The 17,500-nt window shown below is 45.5% G+C and overlaps 1 protein-coding gene across 1 annotated transcript in view; it reads right to left on the reverse strand.

The window, feature by feature from the left end:
* Positions 1-1,206: 1,206 nt before the first annotated feature.
* Positions 1,207-17,500, reverse strand: part of LOC128354742 (transcription factor COE2-like) — a gene marked incomplete at its 3' end in the record, with an annotated part of 25,177 nt that continues 8,883 nt past the window's right edge. Inside the window, exons 2-7 of the mRNA XM_053314913.1 lie at positions 15,560-15,641; positions 14,724-14,841; positions 8,304-8,434; positions 5,544-5,670; positions 4,647-4,734; positions 1,207-1,350 (exon numbers count right to left, since the gene is read on the reverse strand). Of these exons, the coding sequence (XP_053170888.1) occupies positions 1,207-1,350; positions 4,647-4,734; positions 5,544-5,670; positions 8,304-8,434; positions 14,724-14,841; positions 15,560-15,641 (690 nt within the window). The remainder of the gene's footprint in view (positions 1,351-4,646; positions 4,735-5,543; positions 5,671-8,303; positions 8,435-14,723; positions 14,842-15,559; positions 15,642-17,500) is intronic.

Here is a 17,500-nt window from a genome sequence, read left to right on the forward strand (position 1 = left end):
CTACAAAACTACAGAACCAAAAACTGAACCTCCCAAATGTTTATAAAACTAATCTTACAATTAAAAGACAAACTATGTATCTGCAGATCTGTGCACAATAAAAAAGACAAAACTATAAAATAAGAAAAACTACAAAAGTTCAGAACTGAAAAAAAAACCCCACAAAAACCCCAACGAGACATTTCCAGACTTGGACCTAAACTACAGAACTATGATTATTATTATTATAATACTACTAACTACAGAACCAGACACTACAGAACCAGAAACTACAGGACCAGAAACTACAGAACTATGGTTACTATTATTATACTATTTCCACAGAAGCAGAAAGAACAGAACTACAGAACCAGAAACAACAGGACTATGATTACTATTATTATACTATTACTACTAACTGCAGAACAACAGAACCAGAAACAACAGAACTATAGAACCAGAAAGAACAGAACTATAGAACCAGAGAGAACAGGACTATAGAACCAGAGAGAACAGAACTATAGAACCAGAAAGAACAGAACTATAGAACCAGAAAGAACAGAACTATAGAACCAGAGAGAACAGAACTATAGAACCAGAGAGAACAGGACTATAGAACCAGAGAGAACAGAACTATAGAACCAGAAAGAACAGAACTATAGAACCAGAAAGAACAGAACTATAGAACCAGAGAGAACAGAACTATAGAACCAGAGAGAACAGGACTATAGAACCAGAGAGAACAGAACTATAGAACCAGAGAGAACAGGACGACTATAGAACCAGAGAGAACAGGACTATAGAACCAGAGAGAACAGGACTATAGAACCAGAGAGAACAGGACTATAGAACCAGAGAGAACAGGACTATAGAACCAGAGAGAACAGGACTATAGAACCAGAGAGAACAGGACTATAGAACCAGAGAGAACAGGACTATAGAACCAGAGAGAACAGGACTACAGAACCAGAAAAAACAGAACCAGAATCAACATAACTATGATTACTATTATTATACTATTACTACTAACTACAGAACTACAGAACCAGAAAGAACAGGACTATAGAACCAGAAAGAACCGGCTAAAGGCCTGTGAGGCGAGGCAGCAGTGGGAGAACGTGTGAGTACAGTATTTGTACATTTAGCAGCTCTCAGCTCTTCTCAGAGTCTCAGCTGCAGCATTAATCCTGCTCTCAGGCTTCTTGTCATTCCGCTCAGCGTTCTCGCCTTCGGGCCAGTTTCTCAGAGCGAAGCCGCGGGATCAGAACCCCGAGCCGCTCTAAGCTCCAGAGAGGAAGAGAGACGGAGAACATGGGAAACGCTCGGATGTTACCGCTCGTCACTTCACCTTCAACTGCACCTCGTCTGAGTCTGAGAGCCCAGACGGAAACTCTCACAGATTTACCCGGGAAGAGGTTCAGAGGCTGTACAGGCTCTGTTCTAAGCTGGAGGGAAGGTTCTAGTATCATATAGAACCATCAGATCTAAGCTGGAGGGTTCTAGTACCACCAGAACCATCAGATCTAAGCTGGAGGGTTCTAGTACCACACAGAACCATCAGATCTAAGCTGGAGGGTTCTAGTACCACACGGAACCATCAGATCTAAACTGTATCACACAGAACCATCAGATCTAGGCTGGAGGGAAGGTTCTAGTATCATCATCTAAACTGGAGGTAAGGTTCTAGTATCATCATCTAAACTGGAGGTAAGGTTCTAGTATCATCATCTAAGCTGGAGGGTTCTAGTACCACACGGAACCATCAGATCTAAGCTGGAGGGAAGGTTCTATTATCATCATCTAAGCTGGAGGGTTCTAGTACCACACAGAACCATCAGATCTAAGCTGGAGGGTTCTAGTACCACACAGAACCATCAGATCTAAGCTGGAGGGAAGGTTCTAGTATCATCATCTAAGCTGGAGGGTTCTAGTACCACACAGAACCATCAGATCTAAGCTGGAGGGTTCTAGTACCACACAGAACCATCAGATCTAAGCTGGAGGGTTCTAGTATCACACAGAACCATCAGATCTAAGCTGGAAGGTTCTAGTATCACACAGAACCATCAGATCTAAGCTGGAGGGAAGGTTCTAGTATCACACAGAACCATCAGATCTAAGATGGAGGGAAGGTTCTAGTATCACACGGAACCATCAGATCTAAGCTGGAAGGTTCTAGTATCACACGGAACCATCAGAACGTTCTGTGTCACGCTGCGTGTTGAGAAAAGAGGAAAATCTGATGAAGGTAAAAACTGGTGAGTCCGTTGACCTTTGACCTCAAGATGCCTGAATGGAAATGGGTTCTATGGGAGAACACTTAATGCTGCAGAACCTCAGTGTGTATTTCAAGTGTGTGTTTGAGTGCGTGTGTTTCAATGTGTGCGTGTGTGTAAGTATGTGTGTGTGTGTGTCTGTTTCAGTGTGTGTGTGTGTGTCAGTGTGTGTGTGTGTGTTTCAGTATGTGTGTGTTTGAGTGTGTGTGTGTCAGTGTGTGTTTGTTTTAGTCTGTTTCAGTGTGTGTGTGTGTGTGTGTGTGTCTGTGTCTGTGTGTGTGTGTGTGTGTTTTAGTCTGTTTCAGTATGTGTGTTTCAGTGTGTGTGTCAATGTGTGTCAATGTGTGTGTGTGTGTGTGTGTGTGTGTGTGTGTGTGTGTATTTCAGTGCGTTTTCTGTTTTCAAGCATAAAGACGAAGCGTGTTTAAGCGTGTGTGTTTCAGAGTGTGTGTGTGTGTCTGTGTGTGTGTGTGTGTTTCTGTGTGTGTGTGTGTGTGAACTCTTGTAGGAAATGACATCAGCTCTTCTTCTCCTGTTCAATTATCTGCAACTCGGCTCATTTCACATTCATGAACACAACAACAACAACAATGACACACTGCTGGCACCGTGAACGACACACACACACACACGGAGAGAAAAACACACACACACACACACACACACACACACACACACACACACACACACACACACACACACACACACACGGAGAGAAAGACACACACACACACACGGAGAAAGAAATACACACAGACGCGTTCTCCATCCTCCATCCATGTGTGTGTGTGTGTGTGTATGTGTGTGTCCGTGTGTGTGTATAGTGTCTGTGTGTGTGTGTATAGTGTCTGTGTGTGTGTGTGTGTGTGTGTGTGTGTGTATGTGTGTGTATAGTGTGTAGTGTGTGTGTATAGTGTGTGTGTATAGTGTGTGTGTGTTTCTTTCTCCGTGTACGTGTGTGTGTGTGTGTGTGTGTGTGTGTGTGTAGTGTATAGTGTGTATCTCTGGCAGGAGGAGCGGGGAGAAGAAGAAGAAGAAGAAGAAGAAGAAGGCTGCGCTGCGTTACGATGCAGCCACCTGTCTGGGTTCAGCCTCGCGGTGCCTTCAGGGACTCGCAGTTTTGTTGTTCGCCTATCAATCAAACCCGAGTCAGATGTTCACGTTCCTTCATTCGATTTGTGAAATGTGTGCTGATGTCTGCAGGAAGCTCAGATTTAAAGGAGCAGGACGCTGAGGTTTTTTACACCATGTATTTCACAGCATGCTGAAGAGTTTGTCTCTTAATTTTAGATTTAATCCTGCTACTAATTACTTCTACTAAACCTGTAGAGCTGCAACTAACAATTAGGAGGAGGAGGAGGAGGAGGAGGAGGAGGAGGAGGAGGAGGAGGAGAAAGAAGAGAAGGAGAAGGAGGAAGAGTAGGAGTAGGAGGAGGAGGAAGAGGAGAAGGAGGAGGAATAGTAGGAGGAGGAAGAGGAGGAAGAGGAGGAGGAGGAGGAGGAAGATGAATAGGAGAATGAGGAAGAGGAGGAGGAGAAGGAGAAATAAGAGTAGGAGGAGGAGGAAGAGGAGAAGGGGGAAGAAGAGGAATAGGAGGAGGAGGAGGAGTAGGAGGAGGAGGAGGAATAGGAATAGGAAGAGGAGAAGGAGAAGGAGGAAGAGTAGGAGGAGGAGGAGGAGTAGGAGGAGGAGGAGAAAGAAGAGTAGGAGGAGGAGGAAGAGGAGAAGGGGGAAGAAGAGGAATAGGAGGAGGAGGAAGAGTAGGAGGAGGAGGAGGAAGAGGAGAAGGAAGAGGAGGAGGAGGAAGAGGAGAAGGAATAGGAGGAGGAGGAATAGTAGGAGGAGGAGGAGGAAGAGGAGAAGGAGAAGGAGGAAGAGAATGAGGAAGGGTAGGAGGAATAGTAGGAGGAGGAAGAGCAGAAGGAATAGGAGGAGGAGGAAAAGGAGGAGGAGAAGGAGGAAGAGTAGGAGGAAGAGCAGGAGGAATAGTAGGAGGAGGAAGAGGAAAAACTTATAATGCATTTTTTTGTTATATTCAGGGTCCCATTACTAAAAGTCCCGCCAAAATAAAAGTGTATATGGTGTTTTTACTATTCTCAGGTCAGATTTGACCCTGAGCAGCATCAGATGTTTACTGATAGTTTCCCTCTATGATTGATATGAGACACTTACTTTATCATTTCATCAGTCCTGTGTGGTTTGTATTTTAAAAAGAAAGAAAGAAAAAAAAAAAGGCGGTTTGCTCCTTTAAAAGCTTGTGCATGTTTCTGAGGAGAAGTCACTCAGATAACAACAGCCTCTATTCAACAACATGAAACATGAAAAGCTAGCAGCTCATATCTAGAAATGGAATCACAGATTAGCATTGCAAAAGGAGGCAGCGGCCGGACCGTCCATTGTGAGCCCGCTCTTCCTCGTCGTCTCTCGCCTCTCTTCTCTCGTCTTCTCTTCTCTCCCGTGCCGCCGCCGCCGCCGCCGCTAGCAGAGGCGACGGCACGGCCAACAAAGACAGGAGCAGGAGGGAGAGAGGGAGAGAGGGAGAGAGGCAGCAGCAGGCGAGCGGTGATGATAAACCAGTGTTAAACAGAAAAGCAGGAACAGGAACACGCTCGCCTCTTTCAACGACCCGACGCAATGACATTTACTTATCGCGCTAAACAGCCTTCAATCTGACCTTTCTGCTACTTTGAATGACATCTGGATATTCTGACGGAATAATCGGTAAAGAGTAAAAAAAAAAAAGCACCGATGTGAAGGAGAGATACGGACACACACGACGGCAGACAATGAGTAAGACAGGACCGTCACACTGGAGAGAGAGAGAGAGAGGAAACATTTCAACAAGTCTAAAGACCTTAAACCTCTTCCTTCAAACTCACAAAGCCTCGATTCAACACTATAAACTCATTCTGTTTGACCAGAGTTGGTTAAAATGTGTAAAACTGTATTTTAAAGTGAAGAGGAGATCCCAACGTTTCCATAGATACCAAATACGATGGATTAAAATGTGACTTCCAGTGACTTCCTGTGTGTTCGTCAGTGACTTCCTGTGTGTTCACCAAGGACTTCCTGTGTGTTCACCAAGGACTTCCTGTGTGTTCGTCAGTGACTTCCTGTGTGTTCACCAGTGACTTCCTGTGTGTTCACCAGTGACTTCCTGTGTGTTCGTCAGTGACTTCCTGTGTGTTCACCAGTGACTTCCTGTGTGTTCGCCAGTGACTTCCTGTGCGTTCACCAGTTCGTCAGTTTATCGTGTTTTTTATCGTGTTTTTATCGTAGTCTCTTACCGGTGTAGACGAAGCGGCCCGGCGCTCCTTTGCAGAACTGCTTGGACTTGTAGGACAGCGTTACCTCAACGACGCCGGGAATGTGGCGAGGAGGCGTCTGGACCCGGATGGCGTGAGGAGTGATCAGCTGACGGGGGAAAACAAACACATCAGCTGAGTCTCAAGAATACGATCAGCTGAGTCTGAACATTTTAAACTTTAAGGATTTAAATAAAGGAGAGCTCTGACATCATAAAACATCTGATGCTGATTGGCTGAAACACCTGGAACACTTCCTGTTGACTTCAGTCTGGGTTTATAAAGCGTTCCCTCAGCTTCATGTTCCCTCAGCTTCATGTTCCCTCAGCTTCATGTTCCCTCAGCTCTATGAAAATGCTTGACAGGTGAAAGTCTTTATTTCATTATTAAACTAAGGGAACATAGACTAGTTACCTTACTCTTCTATAGCAACTCAAAAACCCTCCAATTTAAAAATTTAAATTTAAAAATTAAAAACGAGGATTGCAGTGTGAGATTTTCCTGCTTCTGATACGAGACGTCTTCATCAGCTTTCTCTCTCTCTCTTTCTCTTTCTTTCTCTCTCTCTTTCTCTTTTTCTCTCTGCTTCAAACTTTGAGAGGAAAACACTCCGACTGGCTCCTTCCAATCTGGGTCAGCGTGCAGTCTGTTTTTCGGGGGGATGCTGGGAGTTTCTCGGAGTCCGTCTGCTCGCCGCGAGACGACGCTGATCAAAGTGGAGAAAGCTCGGTGAGAGCGGGCGTGTGATGTGAGGCGAACAGCGTGTGGAGGTATTTCTTCCCTCCTTCCTTTCCCCCGCCAGGTGTTTCTGCTCCTCTCTGGACTTGCTTCAATATTTCATGCAGCAGCAGCAGCAGCAGCAGCAGCAGCTCAACACCAACCAAACACATCTACATATTATTTTTGGGGACGTGCAGACCTGGAGGAGCTGCACATACGAGACGCAGGTGTTCTTTATGTGTGTGTGTGTGTGTGTGTGTGTGTGTGTGTGTGTGTGTGTGTGTGTGTGTGTGAAAGAAGGAGGAGAAGAAGAAGATGGAGAACATGATGTACAGTCAGGTGAACTCAGGTGGAACATCTGCAGCAGCCGATAATGTAGTAATACTGTTTTAAATGTAATAAAGCTGATGATGCAATAATGTGTGTGTGTGTGTGTGTGTGTGTGTGTGAGTGTGTGTGTGAGTGTGTGTGTGTGTGTGTGTGTGTGTACGAGGTTTGGTATCTGATCGGGTTTTTAAGCAAATATTTAAAAGAGACAATATTAAGACTAGGAGCCAAAACGGAAAACTTTATAACGAATAAATAAAAGTTAAATAAAGTGATATCAGTTTATTATTACATTATCGGCTCCAGTTATTACGTTTACGTTTTTGTACGTTTTCTAACCTAGCCGATAACGTAATTACGTCTGATAACGTAATAACGGCTGATAACGAAATAATGTTGCCTGTTGTTTGTTAATGTAATAAAGCCGATTAACGTAATAACTTATTACACTTTATTACGTTATTGGCAAGTTATCACATTATCGGCTTTATATCGGCAAAATTGTTACGTTATGGGCCGTTATTACTTTATCGGTAATCAGTTGTTATTACGTTATCGGCTGTTATTACGTAATCAGCTGTTGTTACGTTATCTTATAACGTTATCGGCTAAATTATTACGTTATCAGCTGTTATTACGTAATAGTTGTAATTACTTTATCGGCTGTTATTACGTTATCAGTTGTTATTACGTTATCAGACGTTATTACGTTATCGTAATCAGCTGTTATTACGTTATCAGCCGTTATTACGTTATCGTAATCAGCTGTTATTACGTTAACGGTAATCAGCTGTTATTACGTTAACAGCTGTTATTACGTTAACAGCTGTTATTACGTTAACGGTAATCAGCTGTTATTACGTTATCCGTAATCAGCTGTTATTACGTTAACGGTAATCAGCTGTTATTACGTTAACAGCTGTTATTACGTTAACAGCTGTTATTATTACGTTAACAGCTGTTATTACGTTAACAGCTGTTATTACGTTAACAGCTGTTAACGTAATAACAGCTGTTAACGTAATAACAGCTGTTATTACGTTAACAGCTGTTATTACGTTAACAGCTGTTATTACGTTAACGGTAATCAGCTGTTATTACATTATCGATAATAAGCTGTTATTACGTTATCGGTAATCAGCTGTTATTACGTTAACGGTAATCAGCTGTTATTACGTTATCGGTAATCAGCTGTTATTACATTATTACGTTAACGGTAATCAACTGTTATTACGTTATCGGTAATCAGCTGTTATTACGTTAACGTAATCAGCTGTTATTACGTTATCGGTAATCAGCTGTTATTACGTTAACGTAATCAGCTGTTATTACGTTAACGGTAATCAGCTGTTATTACGTTATCGGGAATAAGCTGTTATTACGTTATCGGCCATTTTTAAATTATCAGCTGTTATTACGTTAGCGGCCATTTTTAAATCATCAGCTGTTATTATGTTAACGGCCATTTTTAAATTATTAGCTGTTATTACGTTATCGGCCATTTTTAAATTATCAGCTGTTATTACGTTAGCGGCCATTTTTAAATTATTAGCTGTTATTACGTTAGCGGCCATTTTTAAATGATCAGCTGTTATTACATCATCGGCTGCTACAACACCTGATTGGACTCTCACTCTCCTCCTCTTTTAGTCTTAATAAGAAGTAAAACCGTATTTTCCCGCCGCTCTTGCTCACCTCGCTCCAGACCAGCATGGTGCCGAAGACGACCTGCAGTCCGTCGAAGAAGTTGTCTCCGATGAGGATGACGGTGGCGCCGCCGGTCGTCCAGCCCTCGCTCGGACTGATGGCTTTAATGCAGGGAGTGGCTGCTTCGGAAACACACACGACACGACACAAGCCATGAGACATTACATAACACCACATGACACAAGCCATGAGACATTACATAACACCACATGACACAAGCCATGAGACATTACATTACATGACATGACACATTTAAGCAAGTTGAATTATTTGGTACAAAGTTTTTATGGTTACACCACTTAGACATTTTTGCCATAATCCTCTAATATATTTTCCTTCCTTCCTTTCTTCTGTCATTCATTCCTTCCTTCCTTCCTTCCTCCCTCCCTCCCTCCGTTCCTACCTTCTTCCCTTCCTTTATTCCTTCCTTCCTTCTGTCCTTCCTTCCTCCCTTCTTTCATTCCTTCCCTCCTTTATTCCTTCCTTCCTCCCTCCCTCCCTCCCTTCCTTCCTTCCTTCCCTCCTTTCCTTCCTTCCAAAGTTTTTATGGTTACACCACTAAGACATTTTTGCCATAATCCTCTAATATATTCTCCTTCCTTCTGTCTTCTTTTCCTTCCTTCGTTCCTTCCTCCCTTCCTCCCTTCCTTCCTTCCTTCATTCCTTCCGTCCTTCCTCCCTTCCTTCCTTCCTGTCTTCTTTTCCTTCCTTCCTTCCTGTCTTCTTTGTCTTCCTTCTTTCCTTCCTTCATGTCTTATTTTCCTTCCTTCCTTCCTAGGAATAAGGAAAGTGGGCCGGATTAGACACCTCGGCGGGCCGGATCTGGCCCACGGGCCTCATGTTTGACACCCCTGATGTAAAGGTTAATAAAAGCTTGACTTCTCTTTCTCTCTTTCTAACTTCCTGTCGGAGCTTTCAGGCAGCAGACTGTTCCTCCTCCTCCTCTAATACATGCAGAGATGATTGGTTTCTCCAGCGCGACAGAGATCAATAAGCGTCTCCACATACATAAACAGCAGCAGCGTCTCCGTGACGACGAGACAGCTGCTGGACGCTGAGCAGCAGACAGCCGGCCCGACGACGAGGAGGAGGAGGAGGAGGAGGAAGCAGCTTTTATTGGGAGGAGGAAGGATGTCTTTATATTCCTGTCACTGCTTTTTGGGTTACTATGATGTTTGATCCATAAAGTTAAGACTCTATTAACCCTCCTGTTGTCCTCGAGTTGAGAAGGAAGGAAGGAGGAAAGGAGGGAGGAAAGGAGGGAGGAAGGAAGGAAGGAAGGAAAGGATGGAGGGAGGAAGGAAGGAAGGAAAGGAGGGAGGGAGGGAGGAAGGAAGGAAAGGATGGAGGGAGGGAGGAAGGAAGGAAGGAAAGGAGGGAGGAAGGAGGAAGAAAGTAAAGGATGGAGGGAGGAAGGAAGGAAGGAAAGGAGGGAGGGAGGGAGGGAGGAAGGAAGGACAGGAGGGAGGGAGGGAAGAAGGAAGGAAAAGAGGGAGGAAGGAAAGGATGGAGGGGGGAAGGAAGGAAGGAAAGGACGGAGGAAGGAGGAAGAAAGGACAGGATGGAGGGAGGAAGGAGGAAGAAAGTAAAGGAGGGAGGAAGGAAAGGAAAGGATGGAGGGAGGAAGGAAAGGAAAGGATGGAGGGAGGAAGGAAGGAAGGAAGGAAAGGATGGAGGGAGGAAGGAAGGAAGGAAAGGAGGGAGGGAGGGAGGAAGGAAGGAAGGAAAGGAGGGAGGAAGGAAAGGAAAGGATGGAGGGAGGAAGGAAGGAAGGAAAGGAGGGAGGGAGGAAGGAAGGAAGGAAAGGAGGGAGGGAGGAAGGAAGGAAGGACAGGAGGAAGGAACTTCTGAAAGTCACTCAGAGGTGGTGAGGTGGTTGGGACTATTTTCAGCGGCGTATTAATACACACTTAAGCTATTCAGTCACATACGGATATTTAGCAGAAAGTTGAGTGATGACACTGAATTAAAAGTGAAGGAGGAACTTTTTTAGGACCCTCGACCCCCCCCCCCTCCCTCCCCAACTTCTAAAAGTCACTCAGAGTTGACGGATGAAAGCAGCAGAAGAAGAAGGTCGACACTCGATTGTAATCTCCTTATTAATTTCTCTCTTTTGTCGCAGCAGTAAACAAACAGTCCGATGGGTTTGGGGAGGAGAGGGGGGGGCACTGGGGGGGGGGGGTGACTGGGGAGGAGGGGGGGAGAAGGGGCTTGGGTTTCCAATCAAACTGAACAGAGCTACACAAAGGCAGCGAACAGGCGGTGGAAAGTTTTATCGCTGGGAGCCGGAGGGGGAGTTCGACAAAGCCGGGAGCAGATGTTGGAGCTTTTTATCGCCTCTGAAAACATCCCAGTCTGGAGGAGATGAAAGACCCCAACTGTCCTCCGTGGGCTTCCGTACAGGGCCGTCTGGTAAACAACAACCCCCCCCTCCCTTCCCCTCCCCCCTCTCCCTCCTCCTCCCTCTTTCTTTGGCCCCTGCAGGACACCGTACAGCAAACCCTGATGCCCTCCGAGCACCGACTGCTCCGACACACGAGCCCTGATTTGATTAAGTTTCTATTTTAACGTCTCAAGGTGAAGAAAAGAAGCACACATCTCAGTGAGCGGTGACAGATTGGTGTCAGGTAGCGTTTGTTTTAATCTCCTTTTGGAGGCGGCAGACAGGTGGAGTTAACCACACAGGACAGAGAGAAGAGAGAGAAGAGAGAGAGAAGCGTTTGAGGAATCACAGGAGGTCAGATTGTTCCTCTTGTCTTTTTTTTTTTTTTTTTTTCCTCCTCTTTGATCAACAACCTTATCGTGTTTGAAACGCCCCCGGTTGAGATAACACCACCCGTCTGGTGTTGCAAGTAGGTTAAACCAAACGAGACAATTACATCACCGTCGGCTCCTGGAAATAAAGCCTCTGAAACTTTTTAAAACAAGTCGGCAGAGGTGGTTCATTTGGGAGGACAGACAGAGAGAGAGAGAGAAAGAGAGAGTGAGATGTCTGAATGGTGCCAAATTGCTTCAGGGTTTGTTTTACTCTGTTGTTACATCTCAGGTGGGTGGAGTTAGCCTCGCAGGGCTTGAATGATAAGTTTTTAAAAAGGAAGACAGAAGAATAAAGAAGTCAGCCCAGGCTACTTTTAATGTTTTAATGTTTTAACGTGACTGACGTGGTTACCTGATACTTTCTGATGCCCTCATGTGGTAAACTCCACCCGGCTGGGGTTTCAACTAGGTTAAAACAAGCGAATGAGTCACTCCGTTGCTCCTGGAGACGACGCAAACTTTAAAACTGCAGCAGTAGTTTTTGTTTTTTTGGAGAACACAACAGCTTTTTATTAATATCTGACTGATAGTAGATTGTTTTATAGTTTGTTTTATTCTATTGTACGTCCCAGACGGGTGGGGTTTAACCTACAAGACCTAAAAAATTATGAAGATCAAGAATTATAAGCAAATATTTATGAAGGTGAAACTTAATTGAACTTTCTGCTAATGGAAGTTTTATTCTTGATACCTTCTGATGCCCTAAAAACGTTAAGCCCCACCCGCCTGGTGTGCCAAGTGGGTCAAAACAAACAATAGATTTATTCATCTGTACTTTAGGAGCTGGAAACTTTTAACGGGAGTTGAGGAGAGCTCAGAGGTGAGAGTATATAACACTTTACTGAGTTTGATTTACTGCGCTGTAGGTCCCAGGCGGGTGGAGTTAGCTTTTTGTTGCGTATCAGAAAGTTTAAACAGATGTATATAAAAGTGAAACTACTCTCACTCACTAGTATGTTTTACCTATTACATCCTGATGCCCTGATATGTTAAGTCCCACCCGTCTGCCGTGCCAAGTAGATTAAAACAAGCGCGCAGAAGTGACACCATCTTTCCTAAAGGTCTCAAACTTTTAAAGGAGTCGGGGGTTCTGTGGTTTGATGGAGGAGAGAGATGGAAGTCACTTCGCCTGGTGATGTCAGATTGAGTTTAACTAGTGTGTGTGTGTTTGTTTTACCTATTTGAACGTGCCAGACGGGAGGAGTTTGCCAAAGAAGGTGACATATTATCGAGCGCTGGGAGTTTTAAACAGACTTCTCTGGGTGTTAATTTAACTTTTCTTTGGCTAATCTCACCTGAGCGAACCTAAAGGATATTACATCATTAACTCCACCCGGCTGGTGTTCCAAGTAGATTAAAACAAGTGCCCAGTTTTGCACTGCTTTTGCATAGTTTTAACCCTTAAACAGACAACGTGCACCAGGAGATACAGACTCTTTAACCTTCCTGTTGTCCTCCCGGGTCCTTCCTTCTGTCCTTCCTTCCTTCCTTCATCTGTCCTTCCTTCCTTCCTTCATCTGTCCTTCCTTCCTTCCTTCATCTGTCCTTCTGTCCTTCCTCCCTCCTTCCTTCCTTCCTTCCTTCAGATCTAAGTTCAGCTGTTAGGGTAAATGTTCCCTCCTTCTGTCCTTTCTTCCTTCCTTCATCTGTCCTTCCTTTCTTCCTTCCTTCATCTGTCCTTCCTTTCTTTCTTCCTTCCTTCCTCCCTCCCTCCCTTCCTTCCTTCCTCCCTTCCTTCCCTTCCTCCCTCCCTCCCTTCCTTCCTTCCTTCCTCCCTCCCTTCCTTCCTTCCTTCCTCCCTCCTTTCCTTCCTCCTTTCCTTCCTTCTTCCTCCCTCCCTCCCTTCCTTCCTTTCCTTCCTTCTTCCTTCCTTCTTCCCCTCCTTCCTTCCTTAGTTTTTGTGTTTTTTTTTGACCTGTTATTCACATTTTTGCACGATGTTCCAGGTTGGACAAAACAAACCAAAGACTGACATCATCACTCTAATAAAAAGTGACATTTAAACAACTACAGAAGAAGATAATGTGCGTTTATTTGCTGATGTATAATATGAAGTCTGACTCTGTCTAAATCACCCCTGGTACCGACTGGTGTGCCTAAGCTCCACCCGTCTGGCACTCCGAGTTAGACGAAGCCAGCGAGAGCCTTATGTCATGGCTGCTGGCAGCGGCGTGGCGGGGCCGCGGCGGTTTATGAGAGCGGGGAACGGGCAAAAGAGCTTTTAAAGTTTACAACTTCAGAGGAAATGTTGCTGCTGGGTTCCAGACCTGAGAGTCCAGTTTCATCGTGTGAACTTTATACTCGAGTGAAGCCTTTTATGTGATCGCTGCGGACGCTCGAAGAAAGGGAGCGTTTGTTTCGTTGGGGCCTCGGCTGACGATGGCGGGAGGAACGGGGAGGACGCTCAGACCTGCAGCTCGGACCTGAAGCTCGGACCGAAGGAAGGATGGACAGAAGAAAGAAGGAACGAAGGAAGGTAGGACCGGAGGAAAGAAGGAAGGTAGGAGGGAGGGAGGAAAGAAGGAAGGTAGGAGGGAGGGAGGAAAGAAGGAAGGATGGAAGGAAAGAAGGAGGGAGGAAGGCAGGACCGGAGGAAAGAAGGAAGGTAGGAGGGAGGGAGGAAAGAAGGAAGGTAGGAGGGAGGAAGGAAAGAAGGAAGGATGGAAGGAAAGAAGGAGGGAGGAAGGAAGGGAGGAAAGAAAGGAAGGAAGGAAGGTAGGGGGAGGAAAGAAAGAGAGAAGGAGGGAGGGAAGAAAGAGAGAAGGAGGGAGGAAGGAAGGAAGGACAGAAGAAAGAAGGAAGGAAGGAAGGTAGGAGGGAGGGAAGGAGGAAAGAAAGAGAGAAGGAGGGAGGGAGGAAGGGAGGAAGGAAGGAAAGAAGGAGGGAGGAAGGCAGGACCGGAGGAAAGAAGGACGGTAGGAGGGAGGGAGGAAAGGAGGAAGGATGGAAGGGAGGAAGGGAGGAAGGTAGGAGGGAGGGAAGGAGGAAAGAAAGAGAAAAGGAGGGAGGGAGGGAGGAAAGAAGGAAGGTAGGAGGAAGGAAAGAAGGAAGGATGGAAGGAAAGAAGGAGGGAGGAAGGTAGGGAGGAAGGAAAGAAGGGAGGAAGGAAAGGAAGGAAGGAAGGTAGGGGGAGGAAAGAAAGAGAGAAGGAGGGAGGGAGGAAAGAAAGAGAGAAGGAGGGAGGGAGGAAAGAAGGAAAGAAGGAGGGAGGGAGGAAAGAAGGAAGGATGGAAGGAAAGAAGGAGGGAGGAAGGAAAGAAGGAAGGTAGGAGGGAGGGAGGAAAGAAGGAAGGATGGAAGGAAAGAAGGAGGGAAGGACAGAAGAAAGAAGGAAGGAAGGAAGGTAGGTAGGAGGGAGGAGGGAGGAAAGAAGGAAGGAAGGTAGGACCGGAGAAAAGAAGGAAGGTAGGAGGGAGGGAGGAAAGAAGGAAGGAAGGAAGGTAGGGGGAGGAAAGAAAGAGAGAAGGAGGGAGGGAGGAAAGAAGGAAGGAAGGATGGAAGGAGGTTGAAGAACATATTTCACACATCGTGGCTCTTTCTGTAAAAAGAGGCGTTTGTTTCGTGGACCTGAGCGTCTGAGTGAAGTCTTACCTTCGGAGGGGTCCAGGCGTCGGGCGCGGCGGCCATGTTTGGAGTTGTTGTGGACGAACATGTTGTCTGAGACTGCGAGCACGTGACCGTCCACGTTGACTGTAGTAGAGACCACCACCTTCTCACACACACACACACACACACACAGAGGAACAGACACACACACACACACACACACACACAGAGGAACAGACACACACACACACACACACACACACATACAGAAAGAGAGAAACAGACACACACACACACACACACACACAGAAAGAGAGAAACAGACACACACACACACACACACACACACACAGAAAGAGAGAAACAGACACACACACACACACACACACACACAGAAAGAGAGAAACAGACACACACACACACACACACACACACACAGAAAGAGAGAAACAGACACACACACACACACACACACACACAGAAAGAGAGAAACAGACACACACACACACACACAGACACACACACACACACACACACAGACACACACACAGACACACACACACACACAGAAACAGACACACACACAGAGATACACACACAGAGATACACACACACACACAGAGAAACACACACACACAGATACACAGAAACAGAAACAGACACACACACACACAGAAACAGACACAGACACACACACACACAGGAATAGACACACACACACACACAGAGACACACAGACCCACACACACACACAGACAGACAGACACACACACACACACACACACACACACACACACACACACACAGAGAGAGAGCTGGGTGTCATTTAAAGCAGAACCCATGAAGAAGAAGAAGCAGCATGCGGCTCAGGTGAGTCTTACCTGGAACCTCCGCATGTCTCGAGGGTTTCCTGCATTTTTCAAACAGTTCTGGTTACACTTGAGGAAGAACTTCAGGAAGAATCTGAAACAAGAGGAAGAAGAAAGAGAGAGACAGGAAGTGAATCTCTGAGAGGGGAAACAGCTGCAGGATCTTTACACGACTCTCATTTCACATCAGATCTGACTCAGTTAATTCTATAATAACTCATTTCAGTTATAGACATACACACCAATTTGATCTCATGTGGGCCGGATCATTAAAAAGATGGAAGGAAGGAAGGAAGGAAGGAAGGAAGGAAGGAAGGAAGGAAGGAAGGAAATAAGAAGGGAAGGAAGGAAAGACAGGCAACAGGAAGGAGGGAAGACAGGTAGGAAAGAGAGATAGTGAAGGATGAACAGACAAGGAAGGAAGGGAGACAGGAAGAATGGAAGGAAGGACAGAAGGAAGAATGGAAGGAAGGACAGAAGGAAGAATGGAAGGAAGGACAGAAGGAAGAAAGGAAGAAAGGAAGGAAGGACAGAAGGAAGAAAGGAAGGGAGGACAGAAGGAAGAAAGGAAGGACAAAAGAAAGAAAGAAAGGAAGGAAGGAAGGAAGGAAGAAAGAAAGGAAGGACAGAAGGAAGGAAGGACAGAAGGACAGAAGGAAGGACAGAAGAAAGAAAGGAAGGAAGGACAGAAGGAAGAAAGGAAGGGAGGGAGGACAGAAGGAAGAAAGGAAGGACAGAAGGAAGGAAGAAAGGAAGGACAGAAGGAAGAAAGGAAGGACAGATGGAAGGAAGGAAGGACAGAAGGAAGAAAGGAAGGACAGATGGAAGGAAGGAAGGACAGAAGGAAGAAAGGAAGGACAGAAGGAAGAAAGGAAGGATTAAAAAATGTAATTTGAACAACAGCAGAAGAAGAGAGAATCATTTGCTGCTGGTGTCTGTTGATTTTAGAAGATATAAATAAATAAATGTTAAAGCACTTCAACTTAAAACTTGAGGAAGAATCTAAAAGAAGAAGAAGAAGAAAGAAACAGAAACAGCTGCAGGATGTTTACAGGACTCTCATTTCACATCAGGACCAGTTTCACTCACTTCATTAAACTAACACAGATTATAATTCACTTATAATCTGAACTATTAAACTATTAAACTGTATCATAAAAACACAGAAAGCACTTTTTTCCTTCATGAAACGTGAATAAAAAAAATATAAAAGTAAAACAGCAAAGAAGACAAGCCTTGTTTCAGTCCAATTATTCACATTTCTACCCTTTTTTTGCCCAATTTTACACAATATTAACACAGTTTTTGCCTTTTTATGCACAGTTTTGCACAATGTTCCAGTTCCACATGGTGATAAAAGTATAAAAGAAGATATAAAAGCATGTTAAAGCTCACAGACGTCGTCACACTAATCAATATCTAACTGTAACTTCCATCAGACTTCAGTCTCCTTCCTTTCTGTCTCTGTCAGAGTTTTATTGCCGTCGCTACGTTCCTGCTGCACGTTTGATCGATGGAGGAGGAGGAGGAGGAGGGGGAAGAGGAGGAGGAGGAGAGGAGAGGGGAGAAGAGGAGAGGAGAGGAGGAGAGGAGAGGAGAGGAGAGGAGAGGAGAGGAGAGGAGTGGAGGAGAGGAGAGGAGAGGAGAGGAGAGGAGAGGAGGAGGGGAGAGGAGTGGAGAGGAGAGGAGGAGAGGAGAGGAGAGGAGGAGGGGAGAGGAGAGGAGGGGAAAGGAGAGGAGAGGAGGAGGAGGGGAGGAGGGGAGAGGAGAGGAGGGGAGAGGAGGAGGAGAGGAGAGGAGGAGAGGAAGAAGAAGAGGAGAGGGGAGGAGGAGGGGAGGAGGAGGAGGAGGAGGAGAGGAGAGGAGGAGGGGGAGAGGAGAGGAGAGGAGAGGAGAGGAGAGGAGGAGGAGAAAGGAGAGGGGAGGAGAGGAGAGGAGAAGGAGGAGAGAAGA

Source organism: Scomber japonicus, unplaced genomic scaffold (genome assembly GCF_027409825.1).
Source record: "Scomber japonicus isolate fScoJap1 unplaced genomic scaffold, fScoJap1.pri scaffold_522, whole genome shotgun sequence".
In the NCBI taxonomy this organism is placed as follows: domain Eukaryota; kingdom Metazoa; phylum Chordata; class Actinopteri; order Scombriformes; family Scombridae; genus Scomber; species Scomber japonicus.